At 38.3% G+C, this 22,324-nt stretch overlaps 1 protein-coding gene across 6 annotated transcripts in view; it reads right to left on the reverse strand.

The window, feature by feature from the left end:
• PDE5A (phosphodiesterase 5A) overlaps positions 1-22,324 on the reverse strand; it is a 106,096-nt gene that overhangs the window by 25,054 nt on the left and 58,718 nt on the right. For all 6 annotated transcript variants that reach the window (XM_066184876.1, XM_066184877.1, XM_066184875.1 and 3 more), the window contains 7 exons: positions 12,393-12,975; positions 11,603-11,692; positions 5,272-5,343; positions 4,107-4,196; positions 2,774-2,911; positions 2,242-2,309; positions 33-141 (listed from right to left, as the gene is read on the reverse strand). In XM_066184876.1, the coding sequence (XP_066040973.1) occupies positions 33-141; positions 2,242-2,309; positions 2,774-2,911; positions 4,107-4,196; positions 5,272-5,343; positions 11,603-11,692; positions 12,393-12,975 (1,150 nt within the window). The remainder of the gene's footprint in view (positions 1-32; positions 142-2,241; positions 2,310-2,773; positions 2,912-4,106; positions 4,197-5,271; positions 5,344-11,602; positions 11,693-12,392; positions 12,976-22,324) is intronic.

The following is a 22,324-nucleotide window of genomic DNA, read 5'->3' on the forward strand; positions in this document are numbered from 1 at the left end:
CTGAATTTCAAACCTAAGCTTATTTTACTTACTGTCCATGGAAATCTTCTGTCTTTGCAGACATCTGGGATGTTGAGTGGCTCCATCGTATTCTTGACATACTGAGCATACATGTAATTGATTTTGTTTGTGTCATAGTCCCTGAAGGACACAACGTTATTATTATGTGCTTTGCATAAAAGTGAGTCATTTCATTATGCCAGGCAGGTAATATGAGTATTTTTCCCATATGAGAGAAGAATATATAGATACAACCCATAGATATATAATGGAGTTGAATTCAAATCCTGTATCCTAATCCAGCTGTCATCACAAAACTGCAGCATGGATTGGTGCATGCTTTCCACCATTTCTTTAACGTTCAACAACATTAACGCTGAACACCAAACTGAAGAAATAAACAGCTCCCCACAGTTTACACAGATGAAGGATAAAGAATGAACAGCTGGCTTTATATAGAAATAAACAGAACTATTTAAAAGCAGACTGCATTCAGAAATCTGGTACTCCTGAAGAACCAATAGTGGGTGAAATTCACATATTAGTTCTAGGGATTGCAGCAAGTATCACTTGTGAATTCTCTGCTTTTAAGTTCATTTCAAATTTGTTCTAAAAGTAAAGAGACAATCAGTCACGTGGAGGTTCTGTTACTGAAATAGAACTGTCTATTCCAAATCAGGACATAAAGCATCTTTACAGAATCAATCATCTCCACTTTTTTAGCCACAACTTATTTAAGGTATTTTAATTCTCTTAGACCCTTTGCCCACCTTGGAGGAGGACATATGTCCTACTTGTAAACCTATTCCCATCAAGCTCCTGTAGTTTCCCTCCAACGTTTGACTTGACTTTCATTATCCTCCTACTGTAAGGATGTTCCAGGGCTGGAGGTGAGGAATTACTCTTTCATTGTTTCACACATACAAGGCAATGCCCCACAATTCTGGAAAACAGTCTGATTTGGGGCTTGATTCAGTGTCCTTGATTGCATAACAAGCCTGAAATTTTATATTACGTAAAGTAATACTTCCCATCTAATCCATGTCATTAAATTTCTGCTCTTGCCTGAAACTGTGCCCTTCAAGAATAGCAGAAGTCGTAGCTGCAATGGTTGACTCACAGTGCAGCCCTTGGCATAGAATTGTACTGTCTCATGAACAAGAATTTGAGAGGCAAATAAGCCTCCAAGATTTCTCTTCCCTACCAGGTATGAGAAATAAGTTCCTGGTGGCCCATGCAAGCAGTAAATAACATTTTGAATCCATTAACTAGTCACCATAAAAGGGATAATGAGGAGGAAGGGTCCATTCTTACGGAGTGGAAGAGGACTAAAAAGGAATTTTCTTCTTCACCTGTGATCTTACCAGGCTGTTGTACCTCTGTGCTTTCTGGCTGAACACTCTAAAACTGTAACACAGTTCAACAGCTTTTAATTGCTCCTGTCACCCACTTTGGACATCATTCTCTAATATATGGAAATTAACTTAAAATAATAAATATTTACTGCAAAACAACATCAAAGGGGCTCAGAAAATCTGTTTCCTCCCTGCACAAAATATCTGTAGTAGAGCATTTTAGATACAACTGTGTCTCTTTCTGACAGTATTTGAAACAACTGTTTTTGATAACAGAGACGGTAATTTTCAAACTTCAATCCACAGTTTCAAGCTAACTTTGGGAATTAATTTATCTGGGTATTTTAATTCAGCTCTTTATATCTTCCTTTTCCTCCCAGTTGAACTCCTTAGTGGTTTCCCAAAGATGAGTGAGAGTTAGAACTTTAGGACTCCAGTCTTGATTCAGTCAGACGTTCTTTGAGTCATCTTCCTTATCCAGGAGATGAGGATAATGATTAAAATAATTGATCAAAAGCATTATTTTGGTTATGATCTACTCATTTGCATATGTCTCCTCTAAAACATAGTCATCCACATAGATTTCTTTGAAATAAGCTGTAGGGCAGCTCCTCTGTACATTTCCATAGCTCAGCCTTGAAATACAAATATGTTCTTAGACTGGGAAGGTGAAGAGATCAAGCCCTTCTCTTGCTCTGCTCAGTGGGACCTTTCTAAGGCAAGAGAGTTGGTCTATGCCCACTTCAGGGGAAAAGCTGCTCTATAAAGACAGCAGTAATACATGGGATCCAGTAGAACTAAGTCTGTGATTATGAAGGGAATATTAAAAGCATTGTTTCTTCAGCATTCTCCTAGGATGAACAAAAGTCAGAATTAATTGTTTTACCTCTTCAAATTTTCAGCTGAATCCTCTAATTCCTCAGATTCCATGTGAAAGACACTAGAAAATGTATCCTGGAATATCAAGAGGATGTTTGAATACACAGGTGTATTGGTTGTCATTATTTAGAACAGTATTCCTCATTAAAACCTGTTGCAGTTATCAAGACCTATTTTGTACTAAAGGCAAGTGTAAAATTATTTAGCTTCATTTCACATCTGTCATCAAGCATACTGGATCCTACCAAAAAGGTATCTTTTGATACAACTTTAAATATCACTGAAGTGTCTTGAATCTCTACTCGTGAGCCAAAGAAGAAATGGTGGTATTTACAAGCCATGCCAAATTTATATATCAGCACAGAAATTCTTTAATTACACAAAGGCCAAAACCTCTCATGTCAACACCCAACCTGAGCAGATGTCATGAAAGAAAAGAGAGAATAAAAAGACAACAGAACATATGAGAATGGAGGGAAGCCCATCCCACCTCCCAGGAAATAAACACCTCTACCTTCAGACAAAATAAACATACTCACGGGACAATCTTCATCCACTATGAAGATGGTACACCTCTGCACCTGCATGAAGGATATTATAGTGGCTGCTATCTTCTTCAGGATCACTTCCAAAGACTGCTGCTCTTCAAAAATCAGGCTGGCAAGGTCAAGAAGCACCTGAAGAAAAGGTCATTTTGAGGGTTTGACTAATTGTGATTTACCCAATTATTATCTTTACTGATGTCTTTGAGTCTTCTCCTCTCCCCTGAATCAGGGAAGCCAATGTTTACGTCTGTGACCAGAAGCAAATTTTGGCTCTCACAGACTGCAAGGTAACAGTCAGTATTAGCCAGTTTGACACTTTTTATGGAAGAATTAAATAGCACAATAAGCTGTCTGATGTTTTCAGTCAGAGAAGCAGAATAGATTTAGGCGTTAAGATGTCCAATGAAACCTGTGAAATCCAGACAATACAGTTACTTGTCCTTAGGAAACCTATTTTCCTATGGCTCATGTGTGCATTCTCAAACCAGTGATATTAATATTTTTTAAGACTTCTGAACACAGTTGTTGCTGGTTGTAATTCTAACAGATACTAATTAACTCATTTGGTGAAAACATCATTTAGATACAGTCTACTGTATTTCAAAACTGCTGTTGAAGGACTTATCTGCTCAGATATGCTCATATTTTTTTTTTCTCACAAGAAACATGAAGGCAAATTAATAAACTATCCAAATTTGTACCAATTTACAAACACTTGTAGTCAGTTGGAAACTCAGACCTACCAGGAAAACTTTAAAACAACTGCTGTCTAGTCTTTTCTCACATCGTACAGGGCAGGCATATTCACCCGTAAAGGCCATGGCATTAATAACCCCTCAGTTACCAAGTTGACAGCAAAGGAGAGCTGTAGCAATCTGAAGCAAATTCAGTTTTCCATTTGATCATTACTGAAAATATGGATAGTGACTGTTATCGTGGTAATAGCCTAAAGGAGCAATCTGTATGCCCTCTGCTATTCCACAGGGATATTCCTGCTTGTAATTTCTGGAGTCTGACACCTTTGGTCGTTAAATACATACGGTGAACCACAGGATAACTTCAAGTCTATTAACAGTGACTGAATTTTCTGCCATATGGCTCTACCTGCTTCCCCATGACAGGCCATTTCTCACTGCCCCAGCTGGAATGAGCCCAGCCTCTTCCCCATGCAGCTCGTGACAGCTTTATCAGAGACACACAGCATTCAGTTACAGGGATTAAAAGCTGCCAGGGAATAACTACCACATCAGAAACAGAAAGAGGAGGCTCTGCTTACTTGCAAACCCTCCTCATTTCAGCATCCCCGGGACAAACCTGCTGGCCGTACCTGATTGCGCCTGTTCTCCAGCAGGGACGTCTCGTACAACTGAGCGTTGTGAAGAACAATTCCACAAAACGCCAAATACGCCGCAAAGTCCTGGAGACAAATGAACATCAACATCTCACAGAGATAATGTCCCACAGCATCCAAACTCTAGTCAAAGATAAGCTACTGCAACATTTGGTTTTAAGACTCTGAAGTATTAATTGATATTTTTGTTATTTTTGGCAACCGCACATTCAGGGTTTTTTTACAGCTACTCATAATTTCTTATTTCCTCAAGAATCCCTTCGTTTTTTAAGTTAAAATCTGAAGATCATTTCCTTGGTACAAGTAGGGTTCAGCTAAAAAGCAGCTTAAAGGAAAAACTAATTGTGCAGCAATGGATATTGTATCTAGAAAAAACTGGCCACAGACAACTCGCCTCTGAGGGAATTCAGTCCCTTGGGAATTGAAAATAAAAATCTGCTAACATAGCAAAATCATTTTCCTCATTCAGGATGGGATTAATTCTGATAGCCTGCAGATAGGCAGTGTGCATTTTGTTTTAAAGTGGAACTTTTCAAAGAGAAAGGGTAAATTCTGATTCTTTTATTGCTGATTGTTAAGTCAACTTCTTCAGCCTGAGCAGAGCCTGGTTTTTGCCCCACCTGAAATCTGGAAAGTCTTGAAAACCAACTGCACTGGGAGATTGGCAGCCAATTCTGTTGGCTGCTCTCCTGATTCTCTCATATATTGTTCATAATTTATCTAAAACTTTTTCTTCTCTCACAGATGCTATACTGAGAAATGACATGGTGTTTAAAAGAGAATCATTCTACAAATTTTAATATTCAAATTGTGTTTGTTGGACTTGCCAGGAGAGTTAGAACCAATTAATTAAAAATTATGTCCATTGAAAGTTATGAAAGTGTTTTACAATGTGTTTCAGTAGAGTAAGTCTGTGTTTCAGAGATATGTCATGGTGATCCAAAAATGAAATTATTTCACATCCACATTTCTCATGGCCTCATAAAGAAAAAAAATTGCAGCATTGCCAGGAATGTTTACTTTCTCAGAGATGTTTAATTTTTAATAACTTCAAAATTTCTGAGCAGCAGGAAGATGAAAAACATATCTATCCCCCTTCCCCTGTGAAAACAGAAGAGATGTAAACATCCAGCTTTTATACCTTTTCATCTTGTTCAGTGAAAGTGCCCCCAATTCCAGATTTCTTGTTGATTGCTTGAGCCACACCAACAACCTAGTGTATTCAAAACAGAGAAATCAGCTAATTTTTATGAGTCTGTCACTGTATTCCATTTCTAGCATATTTTTATAAGATAATAAACGATCATTAAAGGTACTTGCTTGATTGACTATTAAATCAAATTGTTAGTATAATAAATGTTTCTCTCATGCATAAACATTTCCTAGATTACAGGATTTGAAGACCTTAGCTTTTCCCTAATATAATTCCCTGTTTCCAGACCTTTTGAGAAAAAATATTACTAATCTGAAAAAGTATAATGCAAAGCTTTTAGGTCTTTTCAGATTTTTAGCATGATTGCAACAACTGATAGAAAAAGCTGCAAAGAACTTTCTTTGTTTGAAGTGTAATTAATGTAAAACCAATGCAAAATGCTAATGATGGATTTTTCATCTTGCTTTTTTGGGATAAACACTATAAGAGGAAAATGGTGTAGTGAGCATATTTTAAAAGCTGTATTTAACCATTAATGGTAAAGTTGTAACTGCTAAACTGATGGAAGACATGTGGTTTTATTTTTGTAATGGAAAAGAAGACAATTGACTGTTTCTCAGTCCAGCATTCCCCAGATCCTGATGCTGTAAGTAAGGCCATTGTTCTTTAACATGAATTGCTGCCAACTGGGGGCTCAAAAATGCATGTCTGAAATAAAGCTCAACTGTCAGATCCATTCCATACAACCCCATTTTTCCCACAGTCAACCTCTTACTTCAGTGAGGAATATTTCTCATCCAGTGGACTTCCTTTCTGTAATAACAACGTACCACCAGCCTGTATACTTCTCTGGCAGACTTTGAATGAAAGCAAATCCCTAAACCAGTTATTATGTTTTAATGTTAACCTACATGTACAGAGGTCAATGCTAGGACCTCTTCTCATGCCACTGTCTTCCCTGGGTGCTGATTAAATTTTTTTTTTTCCAGTTTTGATCCAGCATGAGCTAAGACAACTTTTAACAAGGCCAGAGGCTTTTCACCCAGAAGGTGAGTACTTTCACGTTGGTTGCTTAAATACATCCCCTCCATGAAAGGAAAGTCAGCAGTGCTTTAAAAAAAAAGCTATAAGAAAACAGGACCATGTTAATACAGAAAAAAAAAAATACTACTTAGACTCCTTTCATCAGCACTCCAGGTTTCAGATGCATTAACAAGGACAGGTGTTCCAAGGGCAATGGTCAGTTTTAGATCTGTGATAAGGTTTTTCAATAAAGGATTTTAACTGAAGGGGGAAGAAGTAATGGGGAAAACAAACCTGCTAAAAGTTCATGTTGACTTGATTAGGATAAAAATTTTGCCCATATGCAAACCTTTCTCTTTTTAGTTGCTGTTTCCGTGGCATTCTAAGCTTCCAGACAACTTTGTGTTGTGCCCATTTCTTTTTCATACAAAATGAACAGTTTTAAAAATTAAACTGATCCAAATTCTGCCTTCATTTATATCAGTTAAAATTTCAGTGCACTTCTCAGAATTCCACAGAATATGGTGCAGAGGCAATAATGAGAAAAACTTCAGATGGGTGTTTTTTATCCATTGGAGTCTTGCCTGCAACCAGGTAATTAGGAGAAGATGTAGGAAACTCCAGAGGATCTGCTCCTGTTACTAAGTAATTATGTAATTAGGACAAAAGTCAATCATGTGGTAGCATTTGGGGCCATGGAGAACATGTGCCTGCATTTTAGAGAATACTAAGCACAGTGTGAAACCCAAATCCTCATTTTTAAAACTTATTCTAAACAAATCACAAATAACAATAGACCCAATCTGTGATCTCCAGCTGGGAGTTATGTTTGCACCACCAGAAAAACCTGAATCAAAGGTGCCCAACTGCTCTGGGCTCAGCTACACAGGGAAGTAAAAAAGCTTAAGATATTATTCTGGACTGAAGAAAACCAAGGCTAAGGGAAAGACTGAAGTAATTAGGATCTGCTTATGCTTTGACACCAGTGAGTGTATGGCCTAAATCACTGAAGTAAGCACGGTACTGTGGAGTGCTACAAGCTCCTTTTCCTGAGCTTTCCCTCCCATTTGGACTAGGCAGGTGGGGTTAGAGAACTCAGGATTACTAGAGGAGTCCTGCAGTTCCCAGCAAGAGCCTTCTTCCAGGTTTGCTGTATTGAAAGAGCATAAGGGGTGAGCAGAAGGAAATTCCCCTTGGATCAGAAACCAAGTACTTTGCTATTTTCCATTCAAATCACATCATAGAGACATAGACTATGATTGCTCCCTTATTTTCAGTCCCAAAAAAGAACAAATGTTCCATCAGTTGCTGATTCAATACCCACACGTGTTTTACCACATCTGAACACAGTTTTCCTGATTGTATTCTTGCTGTTAACACAGGTGATCTTCCACTGCTCTACTTGTTCTCTTACCTTTCTTTTCTAGCTGTGCAACTTTTCCAACTTAATAAATCCTGATCCACCTTACACGGAGAAATTTCTTCTCATTATCAGAGAACTTCATTTTTACTCTTTTCTTGCAATAGCTGAGTCCTGCCTCTAAAAGTAGCAGGCTACCTTGAGTACCCAGTAGGTGACGACTGATGACTTCAATGCTGACGACTGTGCTCTGGATTTTATATGGATAGTTTCATGCTGCAAATTTTTGTACGTTAAAATTACAGGCCTAACTCTGTGAAAGCTGTTCCAGCTCTACAGGCAGCTGGTGCCTTTTTCAGTATGTTCTGACTTAAGCTGACTTCTGATGTAATTAATTTTGCTTTTTAAGGAAATATATTTTCTATTTTCTTTGCGGGCATCAGGAGGAAAATTACATTAAAGCCAGAGAATGGTAACAGAAAATGGGAAACTTGACATTTTTGATAAAAGAACATACCCACGGCAGAAGACAAAGTGGTGTTGACCTTACTTTGTTTTCCTGGCCTTGTAGAGGTTGGATTCAAGCTTATAAAATTATCCTGCAGTGACAGAACTGTATTTACAGACTTTCATTTTTTATCAGCAAAAATTTCACATCCCTTTCTATCATTCATGCTAGCAGTAGCCTCCACACTTTGCAGCAGTCTAGCAACTATAATGTGTGTCTCAGCATAAGCTGAAAATCCATCCAAGGAGCCAACTACTGATCTCCATAATCCTGCAGCAAGACTGCTGCTGGAACTGAGTTTGTTTAAAGACAGCTTGGCTAGACCTGCTCTATCCTGCAATGATTGGGTTGTATGATATCTGAAGGGTTCACTGGGGGAGAAAATAAATTCTCTGGCTAAAGGTAACATGCCCAGTCCCATTTTACACAATAAATTTCAACAGAGGACTTTCAAAGGCTGTTGTAAGTAGTAGCACCCCTGATTTGTTGGGAAGAGCTTCCCAGTGACAGGCGATAGGGCCCAGTAAACAATAAACCAAACAACTGAGTGAGCATTGGCAGAAAAAACCCAACATTTCCCTAGCCAATTACTAGGAAATTCAATCTTACATGCTTACAGTCTGGGAGAGATGTCTCAGTTAATTCAGCTAAAAGCTCCATATGAGAAAATCCTACAGATTTTAGTACAAATTAAACTGAGATTGACTTTTATGAAAATTACTATGCCCAGCCCAAAGGAAAAAAAAAGCCGCAATAACAGAAAATTGTGTCATTCCTGGAGAGGTTATGTGGTAGCTGTTGTGGCTCTGCGCGTCAGAGACCATCCATTCTCCAGGTATTCCAAATCTGGTGGAGAGCTATGCTATACTGAGTCTTCCATCTCTGGAGAGCTGCACAAGTTGGTTTAAGCTGAGGAATGGAGTAAGGATGTCTATTCCCTATCCAGTCCTATCAAAATGACTGTTTGTTTACAAGTGTATACAAAAGCATATCAAAGGTAAAGTCCTCTTATTGCACAGCAATGTGTCTCATTGTTACTAATTCCTGGGTCCTTTCCATGAGCTCTTCTGTGAATCAAATTGTTTGCATTTATGGAATTTCTTACTAGCTGTTATTTTTAAATGGGACTTCGGTTTCTCACATGCCTCGTGGAAATATAGGCAAATGTGAAAAACATCAACTGGAAAAATCTCTGTACTTCAGCAGGCCCAAAGGATTTAGTAATCAGCATGAGATTTTCCTCCTCTCAATTACTGACTCTTTTGTTTTTAAAAAAATAGCACTAATACTGAACAAACAAACAGAAAGCCCCAGTTGCTCCTCTTTCTCAGTGTTTATTTTTGGATGTCTTCCAGAGTCATCTTTTGACTGTGATTGCTGACATCCTGGGCTAAGGCAGCATTCACAAGCCTCAATATTTCTAGAGCAGCTTTGGGGATTTTAAAATTTTATCTATTTATTATTTTAACAGGGAGGAGCCACTATTCTGGTTTTGTTGTTTGGGGGATTTTTAAACCAAAAAAGCAGCAGAATGCAAATGGAAAATTAAGGACTGATTCACTGACTCCAATGTCTGTCCAAAAACATGTCAGTCATTTGTTACAGCAAGAATGAGAAAAACCTTCTGGTAGAGACTGTAAAACTCTGAAAAAAATTAGGAACTGCCATCCTTTCCTGTAAGAAATCTTACAGTTTAACACCTTCAGATTATTGCCTGTGAGTGTAACACTCCTCAAGCTTCAGGTTGGCTGAACTTGTCGAAATAAACAAATTCCTGCTTCATTTCCGCTTGCTGATGCGCTCAGGAGGAGGAGGAAGCTGCCCAAAGACATGGCCCATTGCAAGTTTATTCAGCCCTTAAGTCATGGTGGTCTGGACAGACTGCAGCTCTCATTCCTTCCCCACCCACCAGCAGCACCTGGTGAGAAGTGAGCATTTCCACACTCCCCAGCCAGCAGAGCTTGGTAGCTCATGTCTGTGCCCAGTTCCATGAGCATGCCATCTTTTTCCACTTGACAAAAAGAAAATAGCTTGGCTTGGGTGAAATTGGAAGCCTTGCATCAGCCTGACATGGACCACTGGTCCCTGACAGTTCTTCACATGGCATCTGCTTTGCTCATCCACTGGCCCAGGGCCAGCAGTGGCTGCTGCCAGGTAGAAAGGGGAAGACTTTAAGCAGGAGTGGGAGTAGGAAAGGATCAAGTGCTGTCCTTGGAAGGATGGAACAAAATAATTTAAGCTGAAATTTGCAGTACGTGAAGACAGGAAATACTGGCTGACCATCTGGGTTGGCTAGAATGAGATTGAATAAACAAGTTAATGTTGGAGTTTAATCAATTCATTTAATGAAAAAAAAAAGGTTCAGTGCAGTAGAAGTCAAGGTGACGCTCTACAAGAGGGGTAAAAGATGGAAGAGCAGAAAAAAGACGCTATGATGTCTTCAAATCAATCTTGGCAGCACTTCTTTTTGGGAACTTGAGCTTTCTGGAAGCAAACTATAAATGCTCTGAAAAATAAATGAATTCCAGGAGAGCAAAATCTCCAGAGCTCTGACACACTGTGTGGAGAGCCTTATATTTTATGAGTGTTCTAGAACTAGTGATGTGGCTGAAGGCCACTACAGTCAGGCTGAAAGAAAACCCAAACATGCTTTCCTTACTCCCTAAGTCAAAGAGTGCATCTCATCTTTTCCCCATTCATTTGCTTTCATGGACTTCACTGAATTCACTCTTCAAATAATCAGGGCAAGAAGGTGCTGTTAGTCCATAATAAGAATTCTCCCTACTGCAATAGCATGAGACAGGATGAGAGAGCTCCCATGAGAAGCAGCATGGTCAGAAAATACAGGCAAGAGTTCAGTGAGCACATTCACACTGTTTCAAATCAGAAGTGATTTAAGTTATGACTTGAGGATGACTTTTCTGAATCACATTGACACCATGTGTTTTTCAATGCCTGATGTCAGGCACTTTGCTCATAAGTAATAAATTAGGAACCATGTTGAGTTAAGAGAGTGTAAAAATAATCAGGTTTTTAGACAATGATAAAACCCAGTTTGTGCCCTCTGAATTAAGCAACATAGATACAAAATAAGCTGAAGTACAGTAACTTAATCACAATTTGAGATAGATCGGTAAGTGTGCAGGGAACTTTAATGCTGACAGATACTGAATACAGGAAGCAGGAACAGCACTTCTGGAGTTAAATACATATATTCAACTGCTGCGTTTGGGATTAAACTCTTCTTGACAGTTCCCTTTGGCTTACATTACTCAACTAGATAAGATAAAATTACAGTCTAAACAAACATAAGCCATCTTGCTAAAAAAAGAAAAGATGGTCGGAAGATGATGACTGCCAGCTAATGAAAGTTTAAAGCATCAGAATGACTGGAAATTCCATGAAGTGATCCCAAGATTGCAACTTACCTCTTCCCTGTGATTCTTTATTGGCATACAGAGAATGCTCTGAGTCTTATACCCTGTGATCTGGTCAACTTCTGCATTGAATCTTGGATCCTAATACAAGAAAAAAATGCAATTTTTAGACTGCTGGCCTATAAGACCAGTTCTTTTTCTTCCCTCGTTTATAGATTAAGAAAAGTTTAATATTTTGACTGTTACCCAGGATAACAAAGGTTCCATTACCAGCCAATAATTATTTAAAGTTGCTACTGTCAATGTGTTAACAGAAAAACATTTGTGTGGAACATGACTGCATAGATTAAAGACCACTGCTATAAAGAACAAAAGCCCCAAACCCTAGGAGAAGCTTTTTTTTGAGCCTAGATCATCATTATAATAAATATGCTCATGGATTAACCATCCCTGGTTTACCTTTTATCATCAAGAAGAAATTACTTAAATAAACTGAAAGATCTGTGCCCACAGAGGAACACTGTTTCATAAATGTGGTTTGTGGTTTTGCTTTTATCAAGAGATGGCTTGTTTCATTTCTTCACCTCAGTATCGAACTCTGAATAATGACCTCAACAGAACTCTAATTTTTTTTTTTTAGTCCTAGCTTCACTTTTCTGTATGCACATTTAGCTATGATACACGTACTATAACCAAAACCATGCTGTCAAGTTTGCATCTTGACCACTTGAAGTCAATACAGCACCAAATACAGGCACTAAAATGGCAATATTCTGGCAGCTGATAATGTGGCAGCTTCTTCTTTTCCAAGAACTGCTGAAGATAAATTTCCTTGGCTTACCTCATAGGCATTCTTGATGTTGAGAGGCTGCCCTATGGCCGCCACATGACCCACAATGCCCTTGTTCCACTCCAGGCGAATGCAGTTGTTGGAAGCTTCTTCTAGGGTGGATCCTTCTGCCACGTCAAACAGCCTGCTCACGAGAAACTTCTCGTTGGAGCTGTCCTCACACACCAGGAACAGGGAATAGCGATCAGCTGCGATCAGCTCGTGGATGTGTAGGAAGATCTTATGGCAAAGCGCTGTGACATCTAAGTGACTAGAAATATCTTTCACAAGTTCTAATAGTCTTGAGCACTGATCCCCTGCACTGGTCTCAATCCTTGGAGATTGCAGAGGCATCTGTTCCTTCTTGTCAGAGCCAGAGAGGAAGCTCACTGCTCCTACTGAGTCCTTGACAAAAATAGGCCTTAAGGGTCTGTCAAATTCAGAAGCGGAGATTTTCCTCGCTGGTGTCCCAGAGTTGGAGGTCTCGGCACAGGCAGGCTGGTGACAGGCACAGGCTTCGCTCTGGGACTTGATTCCCTCCTTACAGACTGGGATGGTGTGAACTCTCTCAGCAAACCATGCATTAACCATTTCTCTGTAAAACAAAACCAAAAGTACAGCAAATGACGTGAACTGGAAATCCTCTAGCGCATATTGGATGATGATACACTGAGAGGGTAACTAAACCTTTTCACACAGAGGGCATTGATGCACCTTTAGACTCCTCTGTATCAACAGTCTCCAATTTTATGCAACACTCAGCCCAGATTAAGCAGTAACATTTTCTGCCCCATAAAAAAAGAAGCTATTTTTGCCTAGAGAAAATACCTGAATAGGGCAGAGGAGGATCACTTATGCTATGGCTTTCAGAGTCCAAATTAGAAGTTTACACCATCATTTTGTGACTGAAAAGTCCTTTCCATTCCTAAGATCTGAATTTCTGTATAAGACATATATATATATTCAATTGATGAGAAAACTTTCTGGTTTTAACCTCTAAAAAGATAATTTTGAACTCTGTCTCTCTCAATCGCCTGCAGCCCTTCCTATTTTTCTGTTGCCAATATACTGGTTTTAAGTTAACTTCCCCTGCCCTCCAAGGTAATAAAAAATGCTGACTCACAGCACAGAAGTTTTGCTTAAAAAAACATCAAAGAAACATGAATATTACCAATTCAACCCCCTTCAAAGGAGAATAGACTGTTTTCATGCATCTCTCCTATTTCCTTTCCTTGCAGATGACACTTATTGTCTAACTCAACCCCAAATACTGAATAACCCTAAAATGGCACTTTTAAGAGTTCATCACCAATCAAAAAATGCCATGCATCTCTAGTATTTAACTGTGCTTCTCAAATTAAGTTTGCACTAGAAAGCCAACCCTAATTATGTCCTCACTAAATACAGCATATCATCATAATATGAGTATACTTTTTAAATCACAATAATATTTTCTTATCCAAAATCTGAGGGGTTTTTCTTTCAGTTTCTTTTTGTCTTTTGGTTGGTTGGGTTTTTTTTTTTTTAAATACAGGGCTTTTTATTTCATTAACTCAGTGTCGAGGATTCCTCACAGCACATGCCCAGCTCTCAAAAGAAATGGGGTTTTGCTGTATTACATAACATACGAGCCTAGGAACAGCAAAATCCTATTAACAAGTTTGATCTTTTGGAAACCTTTCATGGTGGTCATGTTTTAAATTTGGGATATTTTTTATTTGCTCAGCAGACCACAGGAATTCTGAGAGTGAAGCTGAATGAAGCCATGGAAGTCAGTCAGGTTAGTCAGCTACTGATCAGTTACACGCATCGGTGTACATTACATATGAAAAGCACTGTACAATAGTCTTATTTTCCTTACAACACACCTTGATCTTTGCTGTAGGATGCAATACTGCAAGCACAATTAACCCTTATCTCAAAGCAAAGTGATCAATTAAAATCTAAAGTCCAACAATACTATTTTTAATAGCAAACCATCCACAAAAGGAAAATCATTTGACTTTGTTTAGGAAGGCTTGAAAAAGTTTTATCAATCTCATATCATTTGGAGACTTCAACTGTAGGCAAACGTGCTATAAAAAATTGAATTATTAAAAACCAATGATCCTCCTTTATTAAAGCAGTGATACCTATCTTTTTGTGCAGTAACCTCGTCCAAGTGTTTCTTGCAGTGAAGAAAGAACAACTAATATATTCTTGGAAATTTGACTTTAACAGTATTACTTTCCAGTACTTAAACAGAATGAACATTAAATGTGGGAGCTGTTACCATTTATTACTGCAATGTATAATATGATTTGCACAGGACAGTGTCACATTTGCAAAAGCTGTTTCACTGAGAGTCAAAATAAGTAGCTAGCATTTGGTAACACTTGGAATTGGAATTTTCATTTATTAGACCGAATGAGAAAGAATAAAAATTTTCAGTTAAATGACCAGAAATAGCCTTAAGAGAATTAGAAAGCTTAAGAAACAAAAACCCTTATGTAAATACAGTACAACCTCTAAAATCAGTGCTGCTAACTCTGGTTAGCAGATGTGTTATTTGCATGTCCTTTTTGTTTTACTCTGATCTCCTGAAAATAAAAAATTACCTTCTAAAAAAATTTTAGCTTCTCCAAAACGAAACTATCATCTAGCACTAAGGCTGCAGAAAAGAACCTGCAAGTGCCAGTTGGAGGCATTTAAACCTCAGAGGCACAAGAAGGTAGGTATAGAAAACCTGATAGTTTTAAAGAATATTGGTGACTTGACCCAGATTCATGTGTGTGCTGACTTCGTTTCTGAGCACTGAGGACTGGCATTAATGGAAGGTAAGATTGAAAAGCAGCAGTAATAACATAGTACCAGGTGAAGGGTGTTCTCCAACAACTCAGAAGCCATGTAATTGAAAATGCACATGTTTGAAGGCATGTTTCGAAATGAACCTGTGCTGTTGTTTGGTGACAGCAGTTTGCAGAGCAATCTGATTCACTGCTCACTTACTCCTGATGAAAGGAGAATATAAAAAGCTATCATTTTCTCTTCTGATTTACATACGTGAATGCATTGATACAAGATGCAGGGCAGTGAAAGAATCTGTTACCCTTCATGCATAAAGAAAAAGCTACAGCAGAAATTTGATTTATCAGTAGAAACTTGTCATTTTATTTATTCTGCAATGCTGTGTTATGATTTTCCCAGGCCTTAATGGTGTAGCAATAGCAAGCAGTAAGAACAATGTACTCTGAATGCTAATACCTGTTCCCAATCTGTGGCCGTGAGATTATTAATTTTTTACCCTCTTGCCTTTTTACTGTGTAAAATAAGCATACATTTCTTATGGAGGTTATTGAGGGATGTGGAACACAGCTGTAAAACCTTTCACGTGGAAGGAATTATGTTTAACAAGAACTGACTACTTGTTGGGTATCAGCACTGTTTACGAATCACTTAAACATTGAACAGAACTGTATGTGGAGCTGCATAATTATGAGTAACATATTCCTGTCCTTTAATTTCTCTTGGGTGATGGTTCAATAATCTGCCAACACAGTGCGTGATTCTCAGAAGGCTCTTTAGATTAACAACAACAAATCCCTAACTAAACTGGTTAAAGCATGGTTTTCAACTTCAAGCCTTTAAAGCATTTGACTTTGGGCAACAGGAAAGCCATTCAAATTCAACTGGAAAAAGAACAGTGTTCAGTGACCTTTACCAAATGCCTCTTCTAACAAGGAAACTATTTAGCTCCTTTTACTCACCCAGTTACACACACGGGTGGAAGAACCAGCATTTCGCATGAGCTGACGTATTCTAACTCTTTTTAAAATCTCTCTGTGTCTTGACACGCGCTCGCTTGTTGACACTCAGTCCTATTTTACAATGCACGACAAGAAGGGTATTTATGACTAACACAAGTACTCTCACAGCACAGAATTAGCTCAGCAGATATCTGACACGAGACACATCCTGAGCCACCAGTGAGGCTCCTGGAAATCAGCAATGAGTGCCATGTGCAATTAAGATGTCATTTTGAAAGGACTTCAAGAAACCAACACTTGTGACTATTCATACGAACAGTCTTCAGTAAGCATTGGCACTGTCAAGTGCTGATTGTAAGGCCAAGACCCTGGCTGTAACTTGGAAGCTGCAGGAGCAGATACTGATCCACAGTGATCCATGCAGACAGTTAAACTCAATGCAGTGTCTCTATCCCAAGATGGGAATCAGTGCGAGTTGAGGAGTTACAGCACCCATATTCCTGACGACCAGGATGCATCCTTTACTGCACTGTGATCCTTTAATACAAAGATGTAATTTATCCCAGAGCTCATGAACAGGAATAGTGGAATATGAAGTTACCATTTTTTAGTCACTCCTATCAGCCAAATCCAGTCTTTCCACTATAAAACATGACAGTAGTGACAGCTGAATTTGGCTGGTGACTTCATCAGCAGATGACAAATTGGAGAGGAATTTTGAAGCGATAGTGCTAAGAAGGGGATATAAAATGCAATGGCAGGCAAAACATTGAAGAAAAAAAGAAAAAAAGATGGTGTGATCCTCCCCTCTGTCACTGCTTATATACAAGCACACATAATCTGCAGCACATGAGACCTTGTGAGCTTCAGCAGAATTAAGACTCTTTGGCCCCAATTTGTTAAATGCTGCACAGAAAGTAGACCTGTCCCTAGTGCAAGAAGTTTTCAGTATTAATAGGCAATAAAAATAGAAAATCGATGGTTGAGAAAACACAGGCACAAGGAAGCAAGGTGTCTTTAGCCAGGTCATGCAGGAGGGCACACATAGAGCTGAGGAGCACCTTGCTGTATTTCCTGTGCCGTATGCATCAAACCATACTGACACAACACTAATCAATATGCTACTCATACACTGGGAATATTAAATAATTTATTGTACCCATCTTTCCTTCATTGTGATTCTCTTCTAAGTACACAGCAGACTTCTCTCAGAAAAAAAACCCCAGCAACCCAACCCAGTGAAGATGTTTAAGTATTATCAGCCAGGTTGCGATTGTCCTGCTTACAATAACCACACTGCCTATGTAAGAACACACCCATGTGACCATTCAGCACAACTGCTTGGCACCTTTGGAGAAAATGTACAAAAAACCAGAATGCAAAGGTAATACAGAGATGCAACAATGACAGTAAAGACTGCACGTTATTTACCTTGCACAAAGAATGCCTAACGCTTGCATTTCCGTAACAGAACACAGTGATAAGTTTTCAGTGAAACAGCAAATCATACTGTTTTCTCTGTTGCTCACAAACCATTCATATATACAATATGTCATTTTTTAGTAGTTACATGGACTGTACTCCTAATTTTTCATTCAAACCAGCAGTTATTGGTAGCACACTTTAGGAGAGGGATTACAAACTTGCCTACTAGAAAATGCCAGCTTTCAAGTTTCTGAATTCCTGTAGCATAATCCTGCCAATGTTGAAATCAACAGTATTTCAAGCTAAACTTCATAACTGTTTTCTCAATTGCCTTCCATAAAATAACCACTAGATGTCTTCAAATTTCTCTCCAGCATCTTGACATAATTTAGACACAGAAATCATTTAAAGCATTAGCAAAAACTCCAAAACTATTCAGTTTTAGCAAAGGAGGTTGAAATGCAAAGCCACTTGGATATTATACTTGCCTTCCCATTTTCTTTCTAGTCCTTCCTCTTTCACAATCACATTCTAAGTGGTTTTGTCTCTTTTCTAGCAATGGAAACATTTAAATAAATTGTATAAGGCCTCATAAGATGGAAACAGGAAACCGACTGTAAAAAATGTTTTCAAACTGACTAAAAGAGTAGATTGACAGAAACAATAGATGTTTTTCCTTAAACCCTTCCCAATTATAGTTAGTGGAGATGCCATTTCTCATGGAGGTAGGCAAGCAGTTCTGGAATATGAAGTATGACAGTTTCTTAGCACAACTGTCAAATATATTTGCATACATTTAGCTTTAAAAATTTCAATTGGCACAAATGACTTCTGTTTGAATACAGTTCTTAACTTAGAATGTTAATTCTTGATTCAAACCATGCTCATGAGAGACTGAAATAACTTTTTAGAATGATGAAATTTTAATCTTGTCTGAACTTTTTTTTTTTTTAAGAAGGCATAGATTGCTTTATTATTTGTAGCAAAAGTATTCAAATTGAAAAATGCTGATAGAGCTATTCTTGGCTATTTTCAAGTTTTCTTTAAAAACCTAACTTCAAGCTTCACTTTTTACAAGAAAGATTTCTTCCACAGAAGAGACCTTCTACTTGCACTATAAAGAAAGACAGACTAAATCCTCAGGGATTAAAGTTCGAATTCTGAAACCTGATCTTTATTTCTCCTCCCTATGTTTGCTTCTTGCTCCAAACTCAAAAAAAAAAATAAATTACAAATAAGTAGGTACCAAATGATTTTGTTGGGAAAGCAGTAGAACAATACCAGTAATTTCAGTGAAAAATGGATTAAGTGTTAAATTCAGACCTGCTTGAAGACTTCACGTAAATCTTCGGCACTACTTCATTTCCACCTGAATTCCTAAACCAGGGATTAGGTATGACTGAAGTGTTGCAGAGGCTCTGGGATGGCTCTCTCTGCTGGGGTGAGTTATCCATAATGTACAAAAAAGCTGGAAAATATCTATCTTTTACTAAGCAAATATATTTTGTGGCAATATTTTCAGTGCCAGAGCCAATGTGAAATTACAACCATTGTGTTAATAACCACGAGCTATTTGAGTTGCATATTTTCTGGCACTTTGCAAATAGCTCCTTTTTTATTTAATGCCTTTTTTAAATATAGTTTTCTTCAAGTCAATCATATAAGTCAGAAAGCATTCCGTGTAAATTTATGTTTCTTTTCCAGTAAAGAAATCTGTACTTCTATACTGTGCTTTTATTATTTATATTTTTTCCACAACAAAACCAAAACATTTTAATGGTGAAAATGAAAATAGGTGGTATCCTGTTAGTTCAAGTCAAGAAGGTATTGCCTAAATCCTCACATGAGGATTCTTCAGCAGATACTCTATGATGCTCTACAATTTAGAAATCAAAGAAAGGTGTCAAACTTCCTTAAGTCTCCTGCAGAGGCAATGTATACCCCAGCTCCACTTTTCTCCCCTGTTGCCAGAAATCTGACACTGTTCTCTAAAGTCTCCCCAGTTACAGCCAAAAAAACACCCAACAGTGGAAATGAGATTTCAGTGCCTATTGGCATTATCAAAAGTACTGTAATATGGTCATAGTTACCCTGAAACATGAGGAGGCAAAAAGGCCGTTAACTATCAGAGTGGGTCGCCCCATCTGATTTTCATCCTCTAAGGCATTAATTAATGTACTCTGCACACCCATTTGTTTCTTTATCACATAGGGCAAGAACTGAGTGAAAGCACATTTTCCTCGTAGCTACTCACAGTTTCTGCTGACTAGTTCATCTCCATACCAAAGATTCTGTGTAGGAGTTCAGTTTAGAGCTTTGGGGGAATTTAAGATGTAAATCGCTAGTAAGTGGTTTCGTATCATTTCTCAAATGACAGTTTATTCAGTCTACAGTAATTGCTGCTTCAGAGATAGTTTCCAAAATACTCCAGCATTCACCTCACTTGATTTCCAACAACAAATGCCAGAAGTAGTCAATCACATTTGCAACTTGATGAATAGGGGTAACATTCCTCACCTTCCTGAATGCTTTTTGAATCAGTAGTTAAAAATATTTTGGGATCATCTTAAAACTTTGCTGTTATCATGAAAGCCATAAGGAAGGATATGGATACATTATTTATAAGTGGGATAACTATGAACATCATTACACCAACAAGAAAAACTCTCCAAGATTTCACAGAAATTGATTTTTGTCCTGTACTTAGTTCTCAGAAAAGCTCAGTAAACATCCAATAAAACCAAGTAAGTGGGAGAAAATATTCTGATCCCCTGCATTAACACCACTGCTTCCGGTGAGTTTCAAGCCATGGTCTCAAGAATCAGTCGGTCTGCAGCCCTCTTGTAAATGCTTTATATTGGGTAACTTAGAAAAGACAGTCCCCTTTCAGCATATCTCAACTATCTGCACAGGATTCTGAGCCTCCACTGGAAAGCTACTGGGGTCCTTCAATCACGGAAGTTCAAAGCCCACTGTCTACTTACCAAGCTCATGTTTGGAGTGCTATACCTGTGCATTTTTAGGATTATTACTTTTTGTATGCAACACTTTTTCAAGAAAAACACAGGCCACAGCACATTTCAGTGCAGAAAACCTCCAGTAGCTTTATCTTTGAAAAATCAGAATTTTCATTCAATTACAAAAAAATTAAGCACACACACATTACCAATGCACAGAACACATATGACACATAATATTTAGGAGATTCAACTTCAGATAGCTGGCTCAAACTGAAAGACATTTTTAAAAGCCCTCTAGACAGAGACTAGAAGGCAAATGTCCTGACTAATGTAGTACCGCAGACAGCACATTACAAATTGATTGTCCACCAGCCATCAAGAAGAAAAAAAAACCCCAAACAACTGTGCTTGAGTTTTCTCCAAGTAATAAATGTAATTGATATATTCAAGTAATGCAATATCTGAATTTTAGCACCGTTTCCCAGTAAACACCAGTTCTGGAGCCCTTAGTGAAGCAGTGTGAAGTACCAAACTGTTAAAAACATTTATTTTTCCAAATACAACTCTGGCTTTATTAATTTGTAAATATTTCTAAAATCTGCTAATAAGCCAAGACATATTTATAACAAAAATAATCTTATTTCCACAGAAGGGCATATAAGATTTGGGTCAATAATTTGTCTTCATGGCATCATACATTTAGGGAATCAGATAAAAGCTGCCTGTAACAATACAGTTAACTCTAATTGAGAGGAGAAATTTTACTTTGGCTGTTTGGGCACTCTGCTGCTTCTGAGTGCAAAGAGCACTAAGAGAATCATGCCCATATTTATTAAAACAGGGACAAACAGGAAGTCAGAAGTACAGAAATATTCCATAGTGGGTTGAAATAAGTGCGATGTTTGAGGATGGTAATTCATGGGTTCTTTGTTTAAAGGAATGTAAAAAGATAAAACTTCAGGTAGACAAGAGGGTAATGAATTTAGCCATAAATGTGACAAAAAGACCCCCAAAACAACCCAACAAAAACTTGCAGATTATGCCTTTATAGCATCTAGTTAGAACAACTATAGTTGTAGCAACAAAGCAGAATCACCTAACTTGAAAACCTTTCTGCTTCTGGGAAGCCAAAATATGATAGGCAATTCTAAAACTTTGGGAAGGGAAAAATAACAAGAGCTGAGAAAAAAAGTGCAAGCTTAAACTTCATAGGAGCGAGGCTTTTAGAAACTCCTGACCCTTAGGTTTGCCGTACCAAACTCTCCAGCCAGAAGTTTTGTCAGCCAGCACAGTCTCACTGAACGAACCAAATTCATCTCGTCCTTTGATCATCCTGGAACAGCACCTCATGCATAACAGCTATTTATATTGCCTGCACACACCACTCACCTCCCTGGTATGAAATAAAAGTAATAAATAACTGATTCCACACCTTCCTACTTACGGGATCCCAGTTTATTCACCTAATCAAAGGAGGGAGGACTCAAAGCTGATCACCTGGATGACAGGCTTGTAGGATTGTAGCCTCGCACTGCTCAGGTGCAATTCAATCAAGGCATTTTTATCGGAGAATATCCACAAAGCCAGCCCAGCCTGGAAGGAGGCTGGGATGTGGCCTTCCTGCAGACACTGCCAGCCTCAAGGCATTGCAGATCAAAACACAGGGTGTAAGCCCTTGGAATGTGCTCACCTTCTGCAACACATTGGAGGGGAGAGAAGGACACAGGTGCACACTTGTTCAGCTGATGACCTGCAGCCCTTCTCTCCAAGAATCCAGAATATGGACTGAGGAGCACAGCGATTCTAACGGTTG

The sequence above is a fragment of the Chamaea fasciata genome, unplaced genomic scaffold (assembly GCF_029207755.1).
Source record: "Chamaea fasciata isolate MVZ Bird 193981 ecotype frontalis unplaced genomic scaffold, bChaFas1.0.hap1 SCAF_6, whole genome shotgun sequence".
Taxonomy (NCBI): Eukaryota; Metazoa; Chordata; class Aves; order Passeriformes; family Sylviidae; genus Chamaea; species Chamaea fasciata.